The following is a 22,159-nucleotide window of genomic DNA, read 5'->3' as shown; positions in this document are numbered from 1 at the left end:
TCTGCAAAATATATTTATGCCCTTATCCTTTTTATAGTAAGCATTGTCATTGACCCATTTTTAGGGGTAAGCATTGTCATTCACCCATTCACCCATTTTAATATTGCAGTGAGATGGTATGGGCAATCTCCTCATTTAATCAAAAGCTTTTTGAGGCATACTGACATCCAAATAACGTGAATGAGGGAATAATTTTTTTTTAATTGCTTTTTATAAATTCTTGGATGCCGTTAAACTATACTTATTTTTGTACTCTTATCTACCTTTTCAATTTGAATCCTTCTACAAAATTTTGGCTCTCAGATTTGAAATTCAAATTTGTTTTGCTCATTCAAATGTTTCCCACACATTTCATTCTTTCTTCATACTATATTAATCCCTTTTTCAGTTTCTTTTTCTCTCTACATCTCCTCTTCTATTTCTATCATTTTGCTCTTCATTTTCCTCCTCCATGTGTAATCTTAAACTCCCATATCTAACTGTTGATTGTTTTTTTCTGCAGAAAACATTAAAGATATCCAACTCTGCAAAACCAAGAAGGAAACCGGTAAGTAAATGACAGTAACACCAATTTCTTTTGCAAGTAAACACTCCAACAACTGAAGATAACATCTATAATTTCTTTTGTAAGAAAGATAACATATATAAATAAATAGTTGAGCTTTTGTTTGCAGGAAATGTTGGATGAACAAATGGCGAGAAAAAGCCATAGATATTGGTAACACCTTTGGTAGGTGACGGATAAATGTATGTTACCGATAAGTGAGAACAAATAAACTGAATACCTTGATTTTTAACCAATTTTATTTGCTAGGTTTTCAAACTTTTATAATCTCCATCTTCTCTTGAAAGCTGTCCTCTTGAAACTTGAAAGTTTTTTTTTATAGGGAACTTGAAAGTTGAATATTTTTCAACTGCAAGTTGAAGTCCTGTAAATAAAAATTAATTTATCAGATCTACAAGTATATTTGATGTCTAAACTTTACTCTTTTCATTAAATTAAATAAATTCATACATAAGAATGTTATTCATCTGAGTCTTATTCAACTGACATTTTTTGATCTATAAATGTTATTGCACTCAAGTTGAAGTCTCTTTATTGAACTAATAAATCAAAAAATAATAATATAAAATGAATTTTGAAAAAAATAATTGTTATGGTGAGAAATATTCCAAACACCAATAAAAAAACCTTTTAGTTCTTAAACAGAAAAGTCTGAGAGAATTTGTGGTTTATTCACCTGTGAAGATCTGTAAACAACAACTTTCAATTCTTAAAGTCTCCATTTAAATCTTTTGATTGTTGTTGTTGTTGTTGCTGCATGTTTGATGACTAAACTGAGGCTATTGTTATCAATAGTATTCATTGAAAATAAAACAAAATAAACTTGGATGAAAACATACAAGATTGGGGCATGTATCAGATGAGTGTTTGTGTAAAAATTCTGACCTAGATCTGGTCCAAAACATACAAGATTGCAAGCTCCGCTACGGTGGTAACCGGAAGGTAGTCTGATCCTTTTTTTTTTACTGGGTTTTGTAGAGAAGATTGAGAGGACTCTTTTTATGGTGATGGTTTTTCAAAAGTTTGTATGTGGTTGTCGAGATCTAGCCGAAAAGATGATTGTAGGGAAATTTAAAATTATCTTTGACATGAAAATAAAATTGATAGAGTAAAATTTATATACATTAATGTTTTTTGCCGATTTGTTATAAATTATTTATTTTTTCAAACATAAGTTAAAATCTTTTTTTCTATACACATAAATATAATAAATTATACAAAAAATATAATAATTAGGTCCGCACATGAAAAAAAAATAGTTGAAAACAACTCAACTTTCGACCAATTATGTTTCCTCACAAGAACAATGGATACAAATCAATGCCTTTTTTCCTTTGATAAATGTGATTTTGTTGTTGCCTGTATGTTTGAAAGAAGATATGAATATATAATCTGACCTTAACCATGACATTGAATCCTCATCAACTAAAATGGACGGAAAAAAATATCTTTATTTTGACTTAATTATGATCTTTTTGCAGGAAAAAATTAAAAAAATTATGATCTTTTTATTTGACAAGGGTTGAAATCTCAAATCTTAATGATTTTTTTTTTGGTTACAAATCTTAATGATTTCGACGCACAAACAAAGACAAATGATATAATTAAACAAAATAACATGAGAATAGTTTGTTTGTGCATGTTTAGTTTCAGATTTCAGTATGTAGATTTAATAAAAAAATAAGTTAGATGTTTAAATAAAATCAAAAATCCATCAATTTAAAGTAGAAATATGTGAATGCTGAGTTATTGTCCCAATACAAGTTATTGTACCGGTAAAATAGAGAAGGAGGAGGACTTACCAAGAACAAGAAAGATAATACTCCGAAACTTTGATAGTAGAAAGATTTAATACTGCAGTTTGAGAAAATTTCAAGATATTTCCTTTTGAAAATCTATTTTGATAGAAAGAAAGAGGAGAATGAGGTGATGAATAATATGTAATTATTTTTGAGTAAAGGTCGTCGGAAAGATATAGATCTGGCGTAAGTTGTCGGTGACAGTGGTTCATGGTGAAAGAGAAGAAGAAGGGATGGTTTCAGGCGAGAGAGAAGGGAAATATGTGATAGATTCACTTAACCGACAGATTTTGTTAAAAGTAAACAAAATATTATTTTTTGAGAAAGAAAGTAAACAAAATATTGAATAATGTACAAGTTGAATGCACATGAATATAACATAGTATATGCCCACTAACTAATAGGTTCATGATATTAAATAGGTTCATGCAGAGAGAGAAGATAATATAGCATACTATGTGATAGTATATACCCACTTTTAATAATATTGAATGCACGTGAATTAAAATCCTATTGAAAATAATTACTTATTCAAAATGTTAACTTGATAAGTTTTTAAATGGGTCCTGCTAACCTGTGCCCCGAGGACTGGTTAAGCATATCATAAAAGGGAATTCAACTATAAAAAACACACGGGATCAAAATTTGTGAATAATCAATTTATAAAATACGGGACAAAGATTTGTGAATGATAAATATAAATAAAACGGAACCAAAGTTTCGGAATGATAAATTTACAAAAAGCATGAGACTAAAATTTGTGACTTATAAATTAAAAAAAAAAAATACGGGACCAAGTAAATTTGCTAAATTTAAATTTGGAACCACAAAAATATTGGAGACCAATATATTCTAAATATGGAGACCAATATATTCTAAAAATATTGCTTTATAAAAATACATGACCAATATATTTGAATGATAAATATAAAAAAAAAACGTGGAACCAATTTTTATGTATGCTAATTAATATATCCAAAAAAAATATATTTATAAAAAATTCTATGTTTACTATTTTCACTGTACCCGTGCGTCAGTGATTAAACTAACCCTGCACGGCTAAGGTTTTGTTGCTAAACCTTGAAGGCCACATGAAATAAAGTGTTTTTCGATGAAACTACGACGTCAACTTCACGATTTTGAAAAAAAAAATAAACGAATGGATAGAAAATACAACATGAGAGGAAAAGATTGAAAGTGTTGGTATGGTTATTGAAGGTCGGACGGTGCGTGGTGGCTGCACAAGAGGGAGGCGGCTAAGGTTTTGTTGAGAGAAGAGGAAACCTGATGGGTTTTTCAATAAGTGAAGAGAGATAGAAAAAAATCCAAATGATACAATTATTGTGTGTTGTACGTGAGGAATGCAATATTTTTTTTTAAGTAACATAAATCAACGGGATAAGTTGTCGCTGATTAAACTAACTCTCATACACACAATTCAAAAAAAAATTGTTCCTACTAAAATTATAAAAATTACTCTAATACATGGGCGAAGTCATCACTGATACACATTTTAAAATAATTGATATAGACGATACAAGTTGTCATTGCTCAATATTTAAAAATTTTATTCTAATACACGGGCGAAGTCGTCACTGATACACATTTAAAATATTTGATATAGACAAGACAAGTTGTCATTGCTCAAAAATGCACTTGACAGTTTTTAGCTAATAAATTTTCAAAATTGATTAAACTAACTTTAATACACATGACATGTTGTCACTAACTAAAAATAACGTAAATACATGAGAGAAGTGGGTATTGACAAAAATTACGAAAGTAACTCAAATACACGGGATAAGTTGTCACTAACTAAATTTACTCAAAAGTAACATAAATAATTAATGTCATATTGATAATTAAAATATGCATTAAATTTTAATTCTCAAATTATAATTGCACCCGTGCGTCAGCACGGGTTTTTTTACTAGTACTATCTAAAATGATTTGCAATAGAAACAATAAATTATTTGTTCGTGAATAGTTATGGACAGAAGAACATCTAGTCAAAAATAGTATAATGAACAGAAAAACCTGATTTATTGAGAAGCTAGAACAATCGAGTCTGATTGTACATTCACCGCATTCATCTCAAAGTTTACAATAGTTACGTATGTTCGCTGCACCAATCACTTCCTTCCTCATACATGTTTAATTGTTTATTACACATTCATTATTTAATAATCATATTAATAATACCTAACCCGTCATAAGAATATTCAAGATGGAAGAAACAACAAGAACAAGTCCATCAATTTTTCATCTCTCTCAAAAAAAAAACAAGTCCATCAAATAATACACATGTTAACACCAATATCCACATACTTTGAAAATACAACTTTTTTATATAGATTTGAAAATATAATATCAGTTTGTATTCAAAAAAATATTGTGATAATTATATTAAGCAGACTAATATTGTTAAAATATTTAGATCTTCTGAAATAATTTAAAATTAATGTAAAAAAATTAAGAGTTGTTATTTTAACAACTCATAATATATTATAATACACCTATAATATTTATTTTAAATTTATTAACTAGTAATTGATATTAACACCGCAAAATAAATTATTCACTTTAGGGAAATTAAACCCTACTGCAGTTAGGTGCTGGGTTTGTTACTTCATCAATCCACATTATAGACCCAAATCTGCTACTTTATTACTAGTTTGGTGTAGCGGTGGTTTTAGAGAATCACGATGGATTTTCACGTTTTCACAAAAGCTTGTTTTTGTTGCTTTAAGATTTCCATGTTCAGCTTACCTTGGGATGTGATATTTGCACCGCAAAAGCTAATCCAAACATACCAAAGGCAAAAAGAATATGATGTATGTAAGAAATTGATTAAGTTCAAATTGTTAATGAGTTATACTAAAGAACAAATTATTTGAGATAACTTAAATTTGATTCTTAGATAAAGAATTCATACATCACAATCGAACTCCAAGTTATTAACACCTTCTTTTCATATAAACCAAAGTTTTAACGCAAAAAATAGTATGTGTCTTTTTTTTCTATACTATTCTTTCATTTTATCTATCGTTTTTATATCTTTCATAAAATACACTAAATTCATAGTGACTTTTTCCTCATTGATCTCTATGTTATCAAACCCACCACAAAATCACTTACCACATGGCACAACTTTGATGCATTGTAGTTAGACTTTAGTCATTGCGGCTTGGTTCTACTTCTACAGGACAAGTATCCCGTTATTATAGAACTCTAGTCTCCAACGTTCCAAAACGTGATTCTACTTTCGGTACAATATTGCATTATTTGACGACAAACTGCACCGGCCAGAGGGTAATGGAGTCTACACTCCTCAGTCTCACTATTTGCATGGGACCATACCATCATGTCCATTGTCAATGTCCATGTCGATATAGAACTCACTAGATGATTTTGAATTTTTTTACTATTTCAAATACTTCACCACTCACTATACTCAAATATTTTCCTTGATTGATGTCCCCGTGCTAGCTGCTCACAACATGGTGGGGCCCAAATTTTGCATGGTTAAAAACCACTCCAGCTAGGACAAACGACTCTATGTTGCTGTCATGAATATGATTGGACGGCCAAAAAGATAAGAAGCCAAATTCTATAATATTCAATTTTTTACACATTAAATGGACCCACCACCCACCACCCATGTCCCACTTTCTTTTTTGTCCTTAATAATAACTCGCTCTATTTATATATGAAACATCTTAATAGCCTCATCACAAACCTCAACCACTCAATATTCATATTCAGCAGCAGTAGCATATTTTCATCAACAAAGAGAGTGAGCTATGGAGGCTAAAGAACAAGATGTTTCATTGGGAGCTAACAAATTCCCAGAGAGACAACCAATTGGTATTGCAGCTCAGAGCCATGATGATGGAAAGGACTACAAGGAACCACCACCAGCACCATTGTTTGAGCCTTCTGAGCTTACTTCATGGTCTTTCTACAGAGCTGGGATAGCTGAGTTTGTGGCCACTTTTCTGTTTCTTTACATCACTATCTTGACTGTTATGGGTGTTAACAGATCTGAGTCTAAGTGTAAAACTGTTGGTATTCAAGGAATTGCTTGGTCTTTTGGTGGCATGATCTTTGCCCTTGTTTACTGTACCGCTGGTATCTCTGGTATGTATCTCTAAATCTTGTGAATTTCCCTAGTAACCATGAAATTTAGTAACAAAATTTAGTTTATTTTTCATAATTTGTGTTATAGTACTAATTATTTAGGTAACTTTGTTTTTTTTCTTTGGTAACTTTCCTAGTACTAATTTGTTCTAAAGTTTAATTTTTATTTATTTGATTTGATAAAAAAAAAAAATAGGTTAGTTCATAGTTCATTAAGTTGAGAAAAAGTATGAAAGTAAAGTCTGACAAAAAGACTATTCCACCAAGAATCCAACTCGGATTCTCCAAAACTAAGAATTGTTTTGTTTGATTAACAGCTTTTTTTTAATGGATTTTGTTTTATTAGTAGTTAGTAGTAATCAGCTGTTATTATTACCATAATACATGATGAAGGAATTGATAACCTAGGTTTGTCTAGTTGCTAAAACCCGGCTCATACTCCGTAAGGGTTTGAGTTCAACTCTTACTCACAGAGTAACTTTCTCTGAGTCTTGAGGTCTGTCTGACCGTAATTAGCCACCTCATAAAAAATACATGAAGGAATTAGTGTTAATTATAATACTTTTATTTGGTAACAGTAATGATTTATTATGGTACTAATATGCAATGTTATGGATGCAGGGGGTCACATAAACCCAGCAGTGACATTTGGTTTGTTCTTGGCAAGGAAATTGTCATTGACCAGAGCTTTGTTCTACATGGTGATGCAAACCCTTGGTGCTATCTGTGGTGCTGGTGTGGTTAAGGGTTTTGAGGGAAAGACTTTCTATACCAACAAAAACGGTGGTGCTAACTTTGTTGCCCCTGGTTACACTAAAGGTGATGGACTTGGTGCTGAGATTGTTGGTACCTTTGTTCTTGTCTACACCGTCTTCTCCGCCACTGATGCCAAGCGTAGCGCCAGAGACTCCCACGTTCCTGTATGTCCCTAACTGTTGAGTTCATGTTTAGTATCACAGTAGTTTGTAAAATCATGTTGCTCACCGTGATTTCGATAAACTACCATGATAACAAACATGCCCTAATTGAAATTAAAATATATTAACACATGTGTATATTTTGTAAACTAATTTTAATTGAACTTTTCTGCATTATTAGATTTTGGCTCCACTGCCAATTGGGTTCGCTGTATTTTTGGTGCATTTGGCCACTATCCCAATCACTGGAACTGGTATCAACCCTGCTAGGAGTCTTGGTGCTGCAATTATCTTCAACAAAGATCTTGGTTGGAATGATCACGTATGTTTTAACTCTAATCTCTCCCATTTTCAATATTTATATTTATTAATTACTGAATTATTGATGAATTTACAATTAACCTTATCATTTTTTATGTGCAGTGGATTTTCTGGGTTGGACCATTCATTGGTGCAGCACTTGCAGCTCTTTACCACACAGTTGTGATCAGAGCCATTCCTTTCAAGTCAAGTAATTAATTTAATCCAACGGTTTATGATCTTTGATGCAAAACCAAGCCAACTTTGCGGGTTTTATTTTATTTGATCCTTATCTGGTTTTAATTATTTCCCTTTTTGTATGTAAAGGATGTTGTAAGTGTAACGTGTAATGATTATTATTATTATTAGGTGGTGAGTGCGTTGGGTGATGGGTCAGTTTTCCATTACTTTTAAGTTGGAATATGGCTCACAAACCCTACCCATGTGTGTGATGTATTGTTGTAATTGTTATCTTTTTAATTTATAAAACAATAATATTCTCTTTTGCCATTTTTCTCTGTTGGTCCATCCTTCTCAAATCCTGTGTCTGGTCTAACTGTTAATTCTTGTCTATTGGGCATTGGCTTCTTCCACAGGATAAGTATGTGCCAAGTGATATGTGCTACATATGGTACCATAGCTGGCACAATTGCACATTTGTGTGATTAATTTTTTTCTTTAAATATTGTTAAAGGGACGTTGGAGTTGGAGGAGTTGGAAAGAGTTGGGTGAAATTGTCTATAACTTGTCTTGGCCTTCATCAACGGATAAAGAATTTTTTATAGCCTCAAATATTTACTATAAAGATACAGTAGAAATATGATGATGATGATATGATAAAATATAAAAGTACAAGAATGGTGTAGAAATTAGAAATGTCAAATACCACACGTAGAGTTTGCTTATTTTATATTAATTGATTGATTTGTATATGAATAATTGAGATGATATTGAGATTGAGATTGAGATTAAATACACTTTAAATTAAACAAGTGTATATGAAAGGAACATAGACACGAAAACAGGAATCGGTGCAAGTCCTGTATGGCTAAATATAGATGCGAATAATGCCAACATAAACAGCTTGGATGACTTTTTTGTTTGAGGAATATTGGTTTTTCTTTTTGAAAGAGGAATATTTGTTGATTCATTGTAACGACATCTATAAAATTACATAAATTATATGCTCCACTTTTTAATTCATGGTTTGAATTAGTGAAGTATCAAAACAAACACAAATTGTACACAAAAGAAAAGAGCACAAAAATTGTGTCTTTCTATTGTAAAGAAAATAATAGTTTTTCATACTTTAGTTAGGTGGCCTGTTTTTGGACTTATCACCGCATTTTTTATTTTTATCCTTCTTCTATTAAACATTATTTGATTAATGATAATAATTAACTTTGTTTCGGTAAAAAAAATAGTTTCTTTCTAAAAAATATTTGGTTTTAGAGAAAAGATGAGTCATCTCATCATTTGTATATATATTATAAAGTCAGAATGGCTGAAAACGTTTCGGTAAAAAAAATAGTTTCTTTCTAAAAAATATTTGGTTTTAGAGAAAAGATGAGTCATCTCATCATTTGTATATATATTATAAAGTCAGAATGGCTGAAAACGAAAGGTAAAAAAATAACAGGTTGAATTTGAATGGATAATTCAAATTGTTTGTTGTCAGTTTTTTTAAAATTGATTTGGTGATTTAAGAAAATATAAAAACTATATCATGGTAAAAATGACTCCTTTGGCATCAACCAATAGCAAGTTGCTGATATCATGAAATTATTTTTCAAAGGTGCTGATATCATGATGTAGATTATGCAAGACGCAAAGACCCTAAACATTTTAGTATGTTGAAAAGCTCTCAATTTGCCCAAAAAGTCAGCACACTTATTTTCCCCCCTACATTTGTTGCAACCTAATACTGCTCTCAATACTTTAAACCAAGGTAGCATATAGGTGATAATTTTTCAAGAAGCTCTAAAATTAAATAAATGTCATGAGAGTAGCTCTTTAAAATCCAAAAATCCTATCTCAGCTGGTAAAATATGGAAATTGTTAGGTCGGACGTCATGATCAAGGTTTGAATATCGACTCCTCCACTTATGTGTGTGAGTTCGCAACGACGATCGTTATTTCACTATAAAAAAAAAATAGCTCTCTAAAATACCCCACGTTCAATTTATAATGGCTTGCCATCTTTTTCACAGTTAGACGAAGTTGGGCACTTGTGACTTTAACATAGACCAGAATTCTGAAATTGCAAGTGTTAAAACGAATTAAGGAAGTAGGCTCCTAATGTACATAAGTGTAATTTTCTTTAATCAATTCATCTACTTCATTCATGGTATGTGCCCCTATGTGTAGGAAATAGGCTCCATTGCTGAAAAGGCTACTAACTAATTGAATCTTGGAATGGGTGGCTGCATCAATGCATGAGGAGGAGGTTACACATTCATTTGTTGCTTGAATTGTCATGGCTGAATAATTACTACCCGTTACACTTCAATAATGCAACGACCTCTTCCACCTCTTTATGCTCTTCTATTTGCCATCTTGTCTTGATTGTTCTGCACGTCCTTTGTTTCAACTCTTTATGATGAAATAAACACACCACACACCTATGTTAAAGCTTCCGAAGCTTTTAAATGGCTAAAACTTCGGAATAAATAATTTTGGGCCTAATTAATCAAATTGGTCCCACTTTTTTTATTCTAACACAAATTAGGGCTTCATGCCTACTCTCCACGCCACCTTCACATGAAATGATCACATTCACAAGTTGTGGCTCCTTTTTTTTTTCCTTCTAAATTGGTCCTTTGCTCCCATCATGTTTGGTTAATGGTTATAAATAATTTGAGTTAAAGCACTCTTTGGCCTTTCTAGCTCTTAAGACGTCCTAAGCTTTGGATTGATTCATTTGGTCAAAGGGTAATTTAGACAATAGACTTAATTTTTTTTATTTGAGATGGTTTAATCCATCCTTTCATATAGTATGAATGTGTTTCTTATGCCTAAATCTCTTCTGGAGAAAATCGAGCGTAAGATGAATTATTTTGGTGGGGTTTAAAAAAATGAAAACAAAGGCATAAATTGAATACAATGGGAAAAAAGTATGGATAAAACAATTTTTTTGGTCAATTTTTTAAAAAATGAAACGTGAATATTTTAACCTGCTTACTAGATCACAATGGATCTTTACAAACTAGAAGGAAAAATATTTAATAGGCCCCTTGAATTGCTCATAGGCCCCTCAAACTAGTGAAAGTATCCCCATGGTTCATAACTCCCGGTTCGGTAGTTAACTCATGATCGCTCATGTTTGAGAGTTACGACTCAATCATACTAACCATAAAGGAAAACATGTTCAGTTTCCCCCAATTACGTTTTTTTAGGTTTTTTTTTACGAGATTTGGCTCTACCACTTACAACTTGACCCATCTACACACATTTCTTACATCAATCGTTAATTCATGTTCATTTGCGCTCTTTTATTTTCAATTTAGTAATAAGTAAGTGTTGATTTTTACTTATCTTCCGCTCGTTATATTGTTGTTCTAGTATAGTTAGTTAGTTTGATCAATTTTAAGGGAAATGTAGTTTATGAAACATGTAGTTGTTAATTATGTTGATAATTTATGTTGTTATTCAGTGTTTAGGGTGTTTTTGGTTATTGAAATACCAATTACCAATGTAAATGTCAATTTTGTACTCCTTATGTTTGGTAAAATACTTGAATGAATAAATAATGTATGTTGTTGATTGTTGTAGATATGACTGACGACGTTGATGGGACGTGACTCAGCAGGTCGGCCTAACAATGCTTCTTACTTAGAGAGCGCAATTCGGCTAATCCTCATCCTAATAAGGGTCGTTGTAGGTGGGTTACCAATATTTTTTTGTTGCATGTTATACCTGAGGACATGCGGGGTTGATTTGTGGGGGCACCCTTGCAATTTATACCAAGATTTCTTCATAGCTCCCAATCCCAGATCGGGTTGTAACCTCTAAAAGGGTCTATTGAGCAATTTTGAACTAAAAGGCCTACAAGGCCCAATATTGAAAGCAACAACTATTCTGGATCAGCCCACATGTGAAAAACCCTAGCAAAACAATCATCGTGTTCTCTTGCTTCTTCTTCTTCACACGTCTTGTGAGCAGCGAAGGTGTTGAATCCAACCTCCTCTGCGAACATGGCGTCAACCAATCGCACAGTGTTGCAATTCTCTTCATCTTCTTCCTCTTCTCAGAGCTTATCCGCTAAGGTTCACCCTCTCGTCGTATTCAACATCTGCGACTGTTACGTTCGTCGTCCTGATCAAGCTGAACGCGTCATTGGAACGCTTCTTGGATCTGTTCTTCCTGATGGAACTGTTGATATCCGTAATTCATATGCTGTTCCTCACAATGAATCCGTTGATCAGGTCCTTCCCTCGCCTCCATCTACATTTTAATATGTGATAATCAATAATCAATTTTTTTTATTCAAATCAAGCTTAATTTAGATTAATAGATAGATTTATTTTCTCTGTGTGAATAATTGTGAACTTTTTGTTTGGAAGCCAAAGTAAGGATATTGTTGTATTTATAAATATGATAGGAGGGAATGATTGTGAACAACAACGACTAATTTTGTTTCAGTTTCATGAAACTGGAACAAAATTCATCGTTGTTGTATTGCTCGAACTAATCAGATAGGAGGGATTGGAACGAGACCATTCTGTTAAAATTTCAACTATTAGAATTAGTAATGACAAGATTAGAGAGTAAGTTGGGTAGCACCTATTAGTAGAAAAGATGGTAGAAACTAGACTTAGGTTGTTTGGGCATGTAGAGAGAAGACGTCTGGATTATGTAGTAACGATAGTAGACCAAATAGAGGGGAAGACCTAGATAAGCTATAAGAGAAAATATGAATGAGTTGGTGAAAGACATGGTTTTTGACATAGCGTCGTTTGATTCATGTAGCGGACCCCACTTGGTGGAATAAGGCTTGGTTGTTGTTTTTGTTGTAATCGTAATCAACTAAAACATGACTATTTAGTTTTACTCGACAGACATTTATGTAGAGTTGTAGACATTTCCTTCTCGCTTTTGAAGCTGAAACATGGAGGAAGCTAGAAAAACAAACACCATTAAGAGCATGAACATCTGAACAAACACTTATAAAGGAAAATAGATTTACTCATGTAATGGCTGTTATTTTTCTAGATATTAGCTGCCCACACTTAATGTGGGAATTAGCTTCTGTACTTGAACTCTTTTAAAAGCTCTCTCTCATCTGCTTCTTATAAGCTATAAGCTAATCCAAAATTTCTTCTGAGTTTGAAAGTAAATACTTATCTCATCAGTCTTATGAATCCTATAATTTCCCAGATGCAGCGACAACCACTTTCTGGCTTGATCACCGGGTTCTGTTCCTAAATTCCTGAAGTTTTTGTTCATCTTATTGAATTTTTGTCTAGATAAGGGCGAGGATGAAGAGTGCTATTTATATTCTGACACCTCTTGTATGAGAGGAATCAGAAGATTCATCTATGAGCACATAAAGCAACTCTCTGAGTCCTGTAATAATTTTTTTTCCTTCTTTGAATCAGTGATAATCAATTTTTTTTTTCTTTTAAAATTAAGCTTAATTTAGTTTAATAGATTTATTTATGTCTTGGTGAGAATCATTGTGAACTCTATGTTTGGAAGCCAGAGTAATGACATTGTTGTATTGATAAAAAAAAATAGGAGCGAATGGATGGTGAACAATCATGTCTAATTTCACTCCAGCTCATGAAACTGGAATGAAATTCATTGCTGTCGTATTGCTTAAAAGAATCAGATAAGAGGGAATGGAATGAGACCATTTGTGAAAATTACAACTCTTAGAATTAGAAATGACAACATTAGAAGAGAGTTGGGGTAGCACCTATAGTAAGAAAAGATGGTTGAAACTAGACTTAGGTTGTTTTGGCATGTAGAGAGAAGACGTCTGAATTCTGTTGTAACGAGAGTAGATCAGAAGGAGAGGAAGACCTAGATAAGCTATAAGAGAAACTATTAAGAAGGATCTAGATATTAATGAATTGGTGAAAGACATGGTTTTTGACATATTACTATGGCGTCATTTGATTCATGTAGCGGACCCCACTTAGTGGAATAAGGCTTGGTTGTTGTTTTTGTTGTAATTATGGAGACGTTTCCTTCTCACTTTTGAAGCTAAAACTTATGTAGACGTTTCCTTATTGCTTTCGAAGCTAAAACATGGAGTAAGCTACAAAAAACAAACACCATTAAGAGCGTGAACATCTGAACAAACACTTAAAAAGAAAAATAGATTTGCTCATGTAATGGATGTTATTTTTCTAGATATTAGCTGCCCACACTTAATGTGGGAATTAGCTTCTGTACTTTAATTCTTTTAGAAGCTCTCTCATCTGCTTCTTATAAACTATAAGCTAATCCAAAAAAAAATTCTGAGTTTGAATGTAAATACTTATCTCATGCTTCTTATAAGCTATAAGCTAATCCAAAATTTCTTGAGTTTGAAAGTAAATACTTATCTCATCGGTCTTATGAATCGAAACCATTTTTTTCTTTCATTTAAAAATTTTAGAACTAGAAAAAAACACTTTTTCAAATCTTTTTTCAATTGTTTGCTTATTGTTTTTAAAACGGGACCCAAAAATGAAAGTGGGTCTCTTGGGAAACCCTCATCAAGGTACGATTCTACTAGTGTTCCTCCTATAATTTCCCAGATCTAGCGACAGCCACTTTCTGGCTTGATCACCGGGTTCTGTTCCTAAGTTCCTCAAGTGTTTGTTCATCTTATTGAATTTTTGTCTAGATAAGGGCGAGGATGAAGAGTGCTATTTATATTCTGACACCTCTTGTATGAGATGAATCAGAAGATTCATCTATGAGCACATAAAGCAACTCTCTGAGTCCTATAATAATTTTTTTAATGAATTAACTGTCGTTTATTGATATCTAATTAGAGGTACTTTTTTAGGAAGTTTTTTTCTCTTTGCGGATGAGATTAATAATTTTATGAAGCAATTAGATTGCTAAGCTATATAGAAGTCTTCAGAAAGTGACAATGTGTTTAAAATTAGTTTTGACTTTGATTGATAAGGTGGATAATACATATATTGCTCACGTGTAAAAGTTATACGCTTAAGGTTTATTTCTCCTGTAGTCGTGTCTATTTCTTCTTATCATCAGCTAAATGAAATTATTATCTGTTCTAACTCATCATCAGCTAAATGAAATTATTATCTGTTCTAACTCAACAAGAATTGTTCTGACCTTTTTCCAGGTGGCGTTGGACATAGAGTACCATCATAATATGTTGTTGTCCCACCAAAAAGTGAATCAAAAGGAAGTCATAGTTGGATGGTAAGTTTACTTCTTTTAAAATTCCATAGTTGTCAATGTTATCACTCAAGTAGTACATAAAAGTATTTTCAGTGAAGTGTATAAAAAAAACTTTGAAATCCATATGACGTAGGTTCAAAATGTTCACTCTGATATCTGGAAGTGTGGAATGGAATGGAATGTAATGTTTTTCTCTGAATATTTTTTTTAGCTGTAACTTTTTTTATGGGAAGACCCATTGGTATATAAAACAAATGGTTTCTTTAGAGATCATCACTGGTTAATATTAATATGAAATGGTTTCTTTAGAGATCATCACTGGTTAATATTAATACGAAATGGTTTCTTTAGGGATCATCACTGGTTGATATTAATATACAAATGGACTGGAGAGCTGTGTTATGCTAAGTTGCCTCTTCTTTAGTGGTGTATTTGGTGATCTTGGGAGCTCTGTTGTCAATAGCGGTCTAACGCGGCGCGATCGCGGCGCGGAGCGGCTGAAAACAGCCTAGCACGTCAGAACGCGACCGAGTCGCGCGTTAGGCAAAAGCGGGTCAACGCGGGCAAAAGCGGGTCAATGCGGGCAAAAAGCGGGTCAACGCGGGCAAAAAGCGGGTCAACAAAAAAATCTCATCAGAAACCACAAAATCTCATCTCTGTTCTCTGTTAATCATCCTTTTTTTTACAGTCAAAATGAAGAAGAAAGGGAAGAAGTGAAAGATTGATTGGAGATCTAGAGATCTAGGAATTAATATGATCAAGATGAAGTATAAATGTGAATGCAAAATAAAATTTTCTCATCTATATTAATACTAAATATATTTTTTTCATACTTTTTTAGTCCTTAATTAATAATATAATATTTAGTTTTAGTGTCCGCGTCATGTAAAAGCGCCCGCTTACCGCGCCGCGTCAATTTTTGGGGTGGCCGCGCCGCGCCGCGTTTCCGCTTTGACAACTATGCTTGGGAGGATGACTCATCCCTTGTGTAAACTTTGATTATTTATGCAGGTATTCAACTGGACTTGGAGTAACTGGTGGAAGTGCATTGATCCATGAGTTTTATTCTCGAGAAGTACCCAATCCCATTCATTTGACTGTTGATACAGGATTCACAACTGGAGGGGGTACCATCAAAGCTTATGTGTCAAACAATTTATCTCTTGGAGACAGGCAGATCGCTGCACAGTTTCAAGAAATTCCACTGGATCTTCGTATGGTTGAAGCTGAGCGAATTGGATGTAAGTATTGATTGGATTCTCTTTACAATCACCCGCTTTCTTTCTTTTTTCCTTCTTATTCTTCTCCCTCTATAAAGCTTTATTTGTCATTTTAAATTGTAACCTTATATAGTTGCCGAAGCTTGTGTCCTGAAGCTCGTGGTTGCCTATTTTAAAGTCTTAGCTTTTAATTATGTAATGGAATTAACCTTTATACAACCCGTGAACATTTACAGTTCTTTGTTGGGGGTTGAGTTGTTTCACTTTCATTGAGAAAATCAATCCAGTAGTAGGTAGTGTAAGTGTTATGAATCTTAATTAATTATATTCTACTAACACATCTTTGACACTATTTTATCTACCAAATGACAAAGCCTCTAATTGAGCCAAGTTTCACCATACTGTATATAGACTTGTTTGTCTGAAGTTTATGTTAAATATCACTTTATTGTTTCCATTGGTAATGTTGTGTCAATCATTAAATATCTTTCTCACTTCTGAACCAAGCAATTGGAGGTCTTTTCAATATCAAATATACATTCATTGTCTGTGTTTTTTCTTTTGTGAAAATATTAAATTAAGGTGTTACCAAATATTGATTTTTAATTTATTGTTTATTCTTGTAATGTCAGTTGATATCCTAAAGGCAACCACTGTTGACAAAATCCCCTCTGACTTAGAAGGCATGGAAGCATCAATGGAGCATCTGCTAGCTCTGATTGATGACATCTACAAATATGTTGATGATGTTGTGGTATGATGCGCTGCATTCTTTTACTACTCACTTTATTGTCTAGGATTGTATTGATTAATTTTTCATTGCAGGAAGGGCATGTTGCACCAGACAACAAAATTGGGAAATTTATATCAGATGCAGTAGGTTCTCTTCCCAAATTGCCCCCATCTGATTTTGATAAGCTTGTGAACGACAGCTTACAGGTGAGATTATGTTCTGTGTTACTGTGTTTTACGAAGTGGGATCTTATATTTTTACAACAAATGTAAAATATGATCGAACAGATACTCGTTTCTTATTTTATTTATTTACGATCACTTCTTCTAAGCTCACCTAACATAGCTTTGTTTGGCTGACACATGCTTCATCTGTTTCAGGATCACTTGCTCATGGTATACTTATCTAGCATCACAAGAACTCAACTTAGCTTGGCAGAAAAATTGAACACGGCTGCCCAGATTTTGTAATTCTGACTGTCTCTGAGCGAAGGCAATTTTTCCCCGGAGGTTTCCTTGTCATATTTTCCAGAAACTTGTAGTATCAGAATTTTATTCACAAGTCTCGACCTTTGTTTTTTTGTTGTATTTTGCGCATGGCAACGCATAGGTGGTTTTCTTCTATATCTCGTATAAGGTTGAAGTGTAGCATTCACTTGTGTAATTTGTTATATTTGAAAAAAATGAGTGAAATCCTTTTTTCTACTATTACATATTTTAATTGTGTTTGAAAACGTTAGCATTTTCCAAAAATATAATCTAATGATCACAATCTTTTATATAAATCAGTTAAGTATTTTTGTTCCTCTAAATAGACATACAAATACTTTTAGCAAGGCCGATGAATTACTGCTATTTTAAGTTGAAGTTTGTGCTTGATTAAGTGAATTTACTGCCATTTTTCAAGGTCCTTTTTGTATGGTTTTTGCTAAACTATCCACAATTTCTTTGAATTCATAATTTTGTTAAAGTTTGTTATAACTACGAAAAATGTATTTTTAATTTAAGAATCATACCCAAAAACACTTGAGAAAATGTATTGTTTTGTCTATTTTTTGCTAGTGTTTTTGTAGTGTATAAACTTTCTTTCCTTTTCAATTTTCAGAGTTATAAATGTATTCTACATGAAACTGAAGTAGGGTAAGTTTTTTACATTATTTTAATTAATAACGGTTATCTAAACTTATTTTAGAAATCTAAAAAAATACTCTCTTTATTTACATCAAGACAAATTCATCAACTTTTATCAAATAAAATGCTCTTTAATTTTTCTCAATTCACCTAACTATTATTAATAAGAATATTTAAAATAAATGAAATTCATTTTATCATTTAAATCCACTCAACTAATCATCTTTTTAAGAATTATGCATAACTCAAATGAGACATCTAAAATTAGAGTAATATCTTCATAGTTTATACCTGAACTGGTTATGGTTCAATTAATCGTCTTGTCATTGGAACAATGAATTTGAATAAATAGTGGTCAATATCTCATGTCTTTTAACCAATTGTTTGGTGTCACTTTCATCAACAATTACACTGGGTTAGCATTTTTAAACTAAAACTCACGCCCTTTTATTTTTCTTTTACAATTATACATGGTCGATAATATGAAAACATGGGACTATAGTCTATAAGAGTGAGGGGGCACGCTGTTTTGCTTTCGGGATTTGTAGGACTATACATTCTTATTACTCCCTTGGATTTGTCCACATTTATTAAAGGTGTTTACACTATTCACACATGCATAATTGTAACTTTTTGTTTTTACAAGTGTACATGTTGATTCATGCATGAGAGATGTCTGCATTCTCTTCCAAAACTATATGCAACAAGTTTTGAATCAAATATCCTTTTCATTGAAAACAAATTGTAGTTATGCTATATATTTGATTACACTTTAGGAGTTTAAGTACATATATCTCTATTTATATTATAATTTTTTTAATTTTAATTTAACCTCGATCTACATCACTAGTATATCTTACAAACCAACAGTGTTGCTAGTTGTAAGAATATGAACATCAATATGCATGATTGTCTTGATCACATTTTTATTTCTAGAATCCACATCTAACATCTACATTATAATGAATTTGTACAAATTGTATTCATAAAGGATATGCAATTGTGATTGCAATGGCAAGTGCCTAGGTTTTTCATTGAATGGCAATAAGCAGTGGTGCTATACTGTACACTACATCACGCGTGCCCCAATTCTTATTCATATTTTTAGGCTTGATGAGTGTATGACAATCAAAAAATGAATGATGAGAAGTTTCGTCAAGTCCAAATTCACCTACAATAATTGAGATTCAAGTGAAAGACGTACTAATGTAATTATAACATAGGATGAAATAATTAATTAAATTTACTGTTCGGTTCAGTCAACATGAAAAAAATAGAACAAATATATTCATAAGACCATCCCCAATGGTGGTGTCTTTACCAATTAAGACACCGTACCTAATAGGTACCCCCATTGGGGAATTTTTTTTTGGGGGTCTCTTAAGACCCGGGGTCTTATTTAAGACCCCCAACTTTAAACGGGACTCGCACGCTTTTAATATTAAAAAATTGAAATGTAGTGATATAAAGTTATTGATAGTTGATTAGTGGGTCCCATTTAAGAACTTTGTGTGAGATCTGGGTTGGAGGGATTGAGTGCTTATTATGTACTACTATTAAAAAATGATAAAAGAGTGATGTGTACGTGTGAGACCCATTTAAGTACCCAAAAATGGGTGTCTCCATTGTGGATGTTAAGTACACTCAAATGGTATAAAATTATGACTACATTTGTTGAGTCAGCATGTTAAATATTCCTACTAAAAAAACTTGTTAGATATCCGTCATATAGTTGAGACAACTGTTGTGTCAAACCATATATGCAATAGAATTGTATAAAAAATGTTAAGCATGAGTTTTATTATTTATTAAGAACTCTCAATCCATCATAAAAATAATCATACCGTAGACGAAACGACAATCAGTATCTGAAATTCACATACGCAACTTTAAGGTCTTGAATTCGAACAAAGTAAAAATGTTTGACCTAACAATATTAACATTTGTCAATTGAGTTAGGTCTCATAATCTCATCTTTAAAAAACTAGTTTTAAATAATTCATTTCTAAAATGCTAATATAAAAAAAAAATCTATTGCTTGAATATTTTGGAGGAATATATGATATCCAAACCATTCATGTGGTCTTTTTTTTTTTGGTACAAACCACTCATATGTGGTCTTTATTTGCTGCTTTTATTTTATTTTATTTTATTATGGTTACATGTTGTATTCCTCTTTCAATGTTGTTTTAAGACTTTACACATAGAAAGACAGTCAATAAATAAATTTTATTACTTTTGACATAAATATTTATCACTTCTCTATGATACATTTAATCATTTATTATTTCATTTCATTAGTTCACGTTGAATTTAACTTTGAAAATGATAAGAATATGGTTTTAGTCCCTGCAAATATGCCTCGTTATGGTTTTAGTCCCTGTAAAAAAAAATTGTAGTTTTTGGTCCCTGCAAAATTTTTTGTTTTTTAAAATAGTCCCTGGAGGGACTATTTTCAAAATCAAAATATTTTGCAGGGACCTTTTTAAAAAACAAAATATTTTGCAGAGACCAAAAACTACAAAATAGGTTCAGGCATCATGTGCCACGTATGCAAATCATCACAAAAGTAGGGTCAGAGACTATTTTCAAAAACAAAATATTTTGCAGGGACCAAAAACAAAAACAAAAATTGCAGGGACTAAAATCAAAACGAGACATATTTGCAGGGACTAAAATCATATTTTAGCCTAAATATTATATCATTATATGAAACACAAATTTCAGGAGCAGATGATAGTAAATATACACCAAAATGCCCGAGTATACAATCGTGTGTATCACAAGAATCATGAATGGAACTCGAAAATCTAGTTCATCAAACTTTTGACCCAATTGTTGGTTAACTTACCCTAATTAATACTCTTGTAATCCAATCTGTCAATGAGGATAAAGTTAATTTGGATGGCACAGAACGATGGACGATATTCAATGCAGAGTGCCTATCAATTTTGTGTGAATAACGTTGCAGATAATTTTAATATTCATAAACTTGGATTTTGGCCCTAAATTTGGAAACTCAAAGTCCCTCCTAAAGTGAAGAATTTTATCTTGAGGATGTGTATTGCATGCCTACCAACACGATCTAGACTTAGTGATAAAGGTATTTAATGTTCAACAACGTGTGTTGTTTGTAATCATAGTTACGAGGATGCTATTCATATTTTATTTGAGTACCCCCACATTTGTTCATGTGTGGTGCAACACAATTTAACTCATACATACATACATATATATATATATATATATATATATATATATATATATATCGCATTTAGTCTCCAACTAAATGCGATATTTAATTTGATTACAAATAGGAATACAACGGCATAACAATAATATTTCTTCTACTGCAACGTCAGTCTCAATCCAAAGTTGCACGTTTTGTAACAATTCTTTGGAGCTTATGGAAACATAGAAGCTTAAAGGTATGGCAACAAGCAACAAAGAGTAGCGCTCAAATTTTAGAACAAGCAAAACATGTGTCAGACGATTGGACTCTAACTAATATCAAGAAATACTATATTGTGCAGCAGCATTAGGAAGTGTATCAAGAACAACAACTAATGTTGTGGCCATTGGCATGGATTGAATGCAACAACAAGAGCATACATGGAAGCGACATACGGTAGGAATACTAAATATAATAAGAGATGTGTACCCGTGATGATGAAGAAATATTTGTGTTAGGGACGACTTTATGGTTCACCCCATTGTGTTCCACAAAGGCTTTAGGCTTGCTACATGCTATTAATTGGATCCATGACTTACACTTACAACTTGAGAATGTGGATTTCGAGCTAGAAGCCAAGAAAGTCGCAAACCACTTCAACAAAAGCACCAATGACATTATAGAATTCGAAGTTATGATACATGAATGTAAAAACGTTGTTGTAATTTGTTTTTTTAACTCATACATACATACATATATATATATATATATATATATATATATATATATATATATATATATATATCACATTTAGTTGG

At 32.3% G+C, this 22,159-nt stretch overlaps 2 protein-coding genes, 2 long non-coding RNA genes and 2 other non-coding genes across 7 annotated transcripts; 5 read left to right on the top strand and 1 right to left on the bottom strand.

Annotated features, from left to right (window-relative positions):
• Window positions 1-304: 304 nt before the first annotated feature.
• Window positions 305-4,294, bottom strand: LOC146939885 (uncharacterized). 2 transcript variants are annotated; one of them, XR_015031824.1, is made up of 4 exons: window positions 2,368-2,758; window positions 1,242-1,924; window positions 786-929; window positions 305-524 (listed from the first exon to the last, which is right to left on the bottom strand). It is a non-coding gene; the product is annotated as an uncharacterized LOC146939885 (long non-coding RNA). The 2 variants fall into 2 exon arrangements; XR_015031823.1 differs by having other exon boundaries at window positions 1,242-4,294.
• On the top strand, window positions 429-878 carry LOC146939886 (uncharacterized). The gene is made up of 2 exons (XR_015031825.1): window positions 429-547; window positions 675-878. It is a non-coding gene; the product is annotated as an uncharacterized LOC146939886 (long non-coding RNA).
• Window positions 4,295-6,094: 1,800 nt separating the features above from the next.
• Window positions 6,095-8,231, top strand: LOC146939884 (putative aquaporin PIP-type 7a). The gene is made up of 4 exons (XM_085753436.1): window positions 6,095-6,504; window positions 7,126-7,424; window positions 7,603-7,743; window positions 7,845-8,231. Exons 1-4 carry the CDS (start codon window positions 6,168-6,170, stop codon window positions 7,938-7,940), a joined length of 873 nt encoding a protein of 290 aa, XP_085609562.1. The 5' UTR covers window positions 6,095-6,167; the 3' UTR covers window positions 7,941-8,231.
• A 3,634-nt stretch (window positions 8,232-11,865) lies between these two features.
• Window positions 11,866-17,749, top strand: LOC146939881 (eukaryotic translation initiation factor 3 subunit F-like). Its single transcript, XM_085753435.1, has 6 exons — window positions 11,866-12,145; window positions 15,028-15,107; window positions 16,098-16,327; window positions 16,939-17,060; window positions 17,132-17,245; window positions 17,420-17,749. Exons 1-6 carry the CDS (start codon window positions 11,915-11,917, stop codon window positions 17,507-17,509), a joined length of 867 nt encoding a protein of 288 aa, XP_085609561.1. The 5' UTR covers window positions 11,866-11,914; the 3' UTR covers window positions 17,510-17,749.
• Window positions 13,192-13,286, top strand: LOC146939883 (small nucleolar RNA snoR1). The gene has a single exon (XR_015033855.1). It is a non-coding gene; the product is annotated as a small nucleolar RNA snoR1 (small nucleolar RNA).
• On the top strand, window positions 14,562-14,656 carry LOC146939882 (small nucleolar RNA snoR1). Its single transcript, XR_015033854.1, has one exon. It is a non-coding gene; the product is annotated as a small nucleolar RNA snoR1 (small nucleolar RNA).
• Window positions 17,750-22,159: the final 4,410 nt, after the last annotated feature.

The sequence above is a fragment of the Medicago sativa genome, chromosome 3 (genome assembly GCF_051527215.1).
Source record: "Medicago sativa cultivar Bolivia chromosome 3, Bolivia_mono, whole genome shotgun sequence".
Lineage (NCBI taxonomy): Eukaryota > Viridiplantae > Streptophyta > Magnoliopsida > Fabales > Fabaceae > Medicago > Medicago sativa.
Note: the sequence above shows the minus strand (reverse complement) of the source record. Positions and strands in the feature narration are given on the sequence as shown.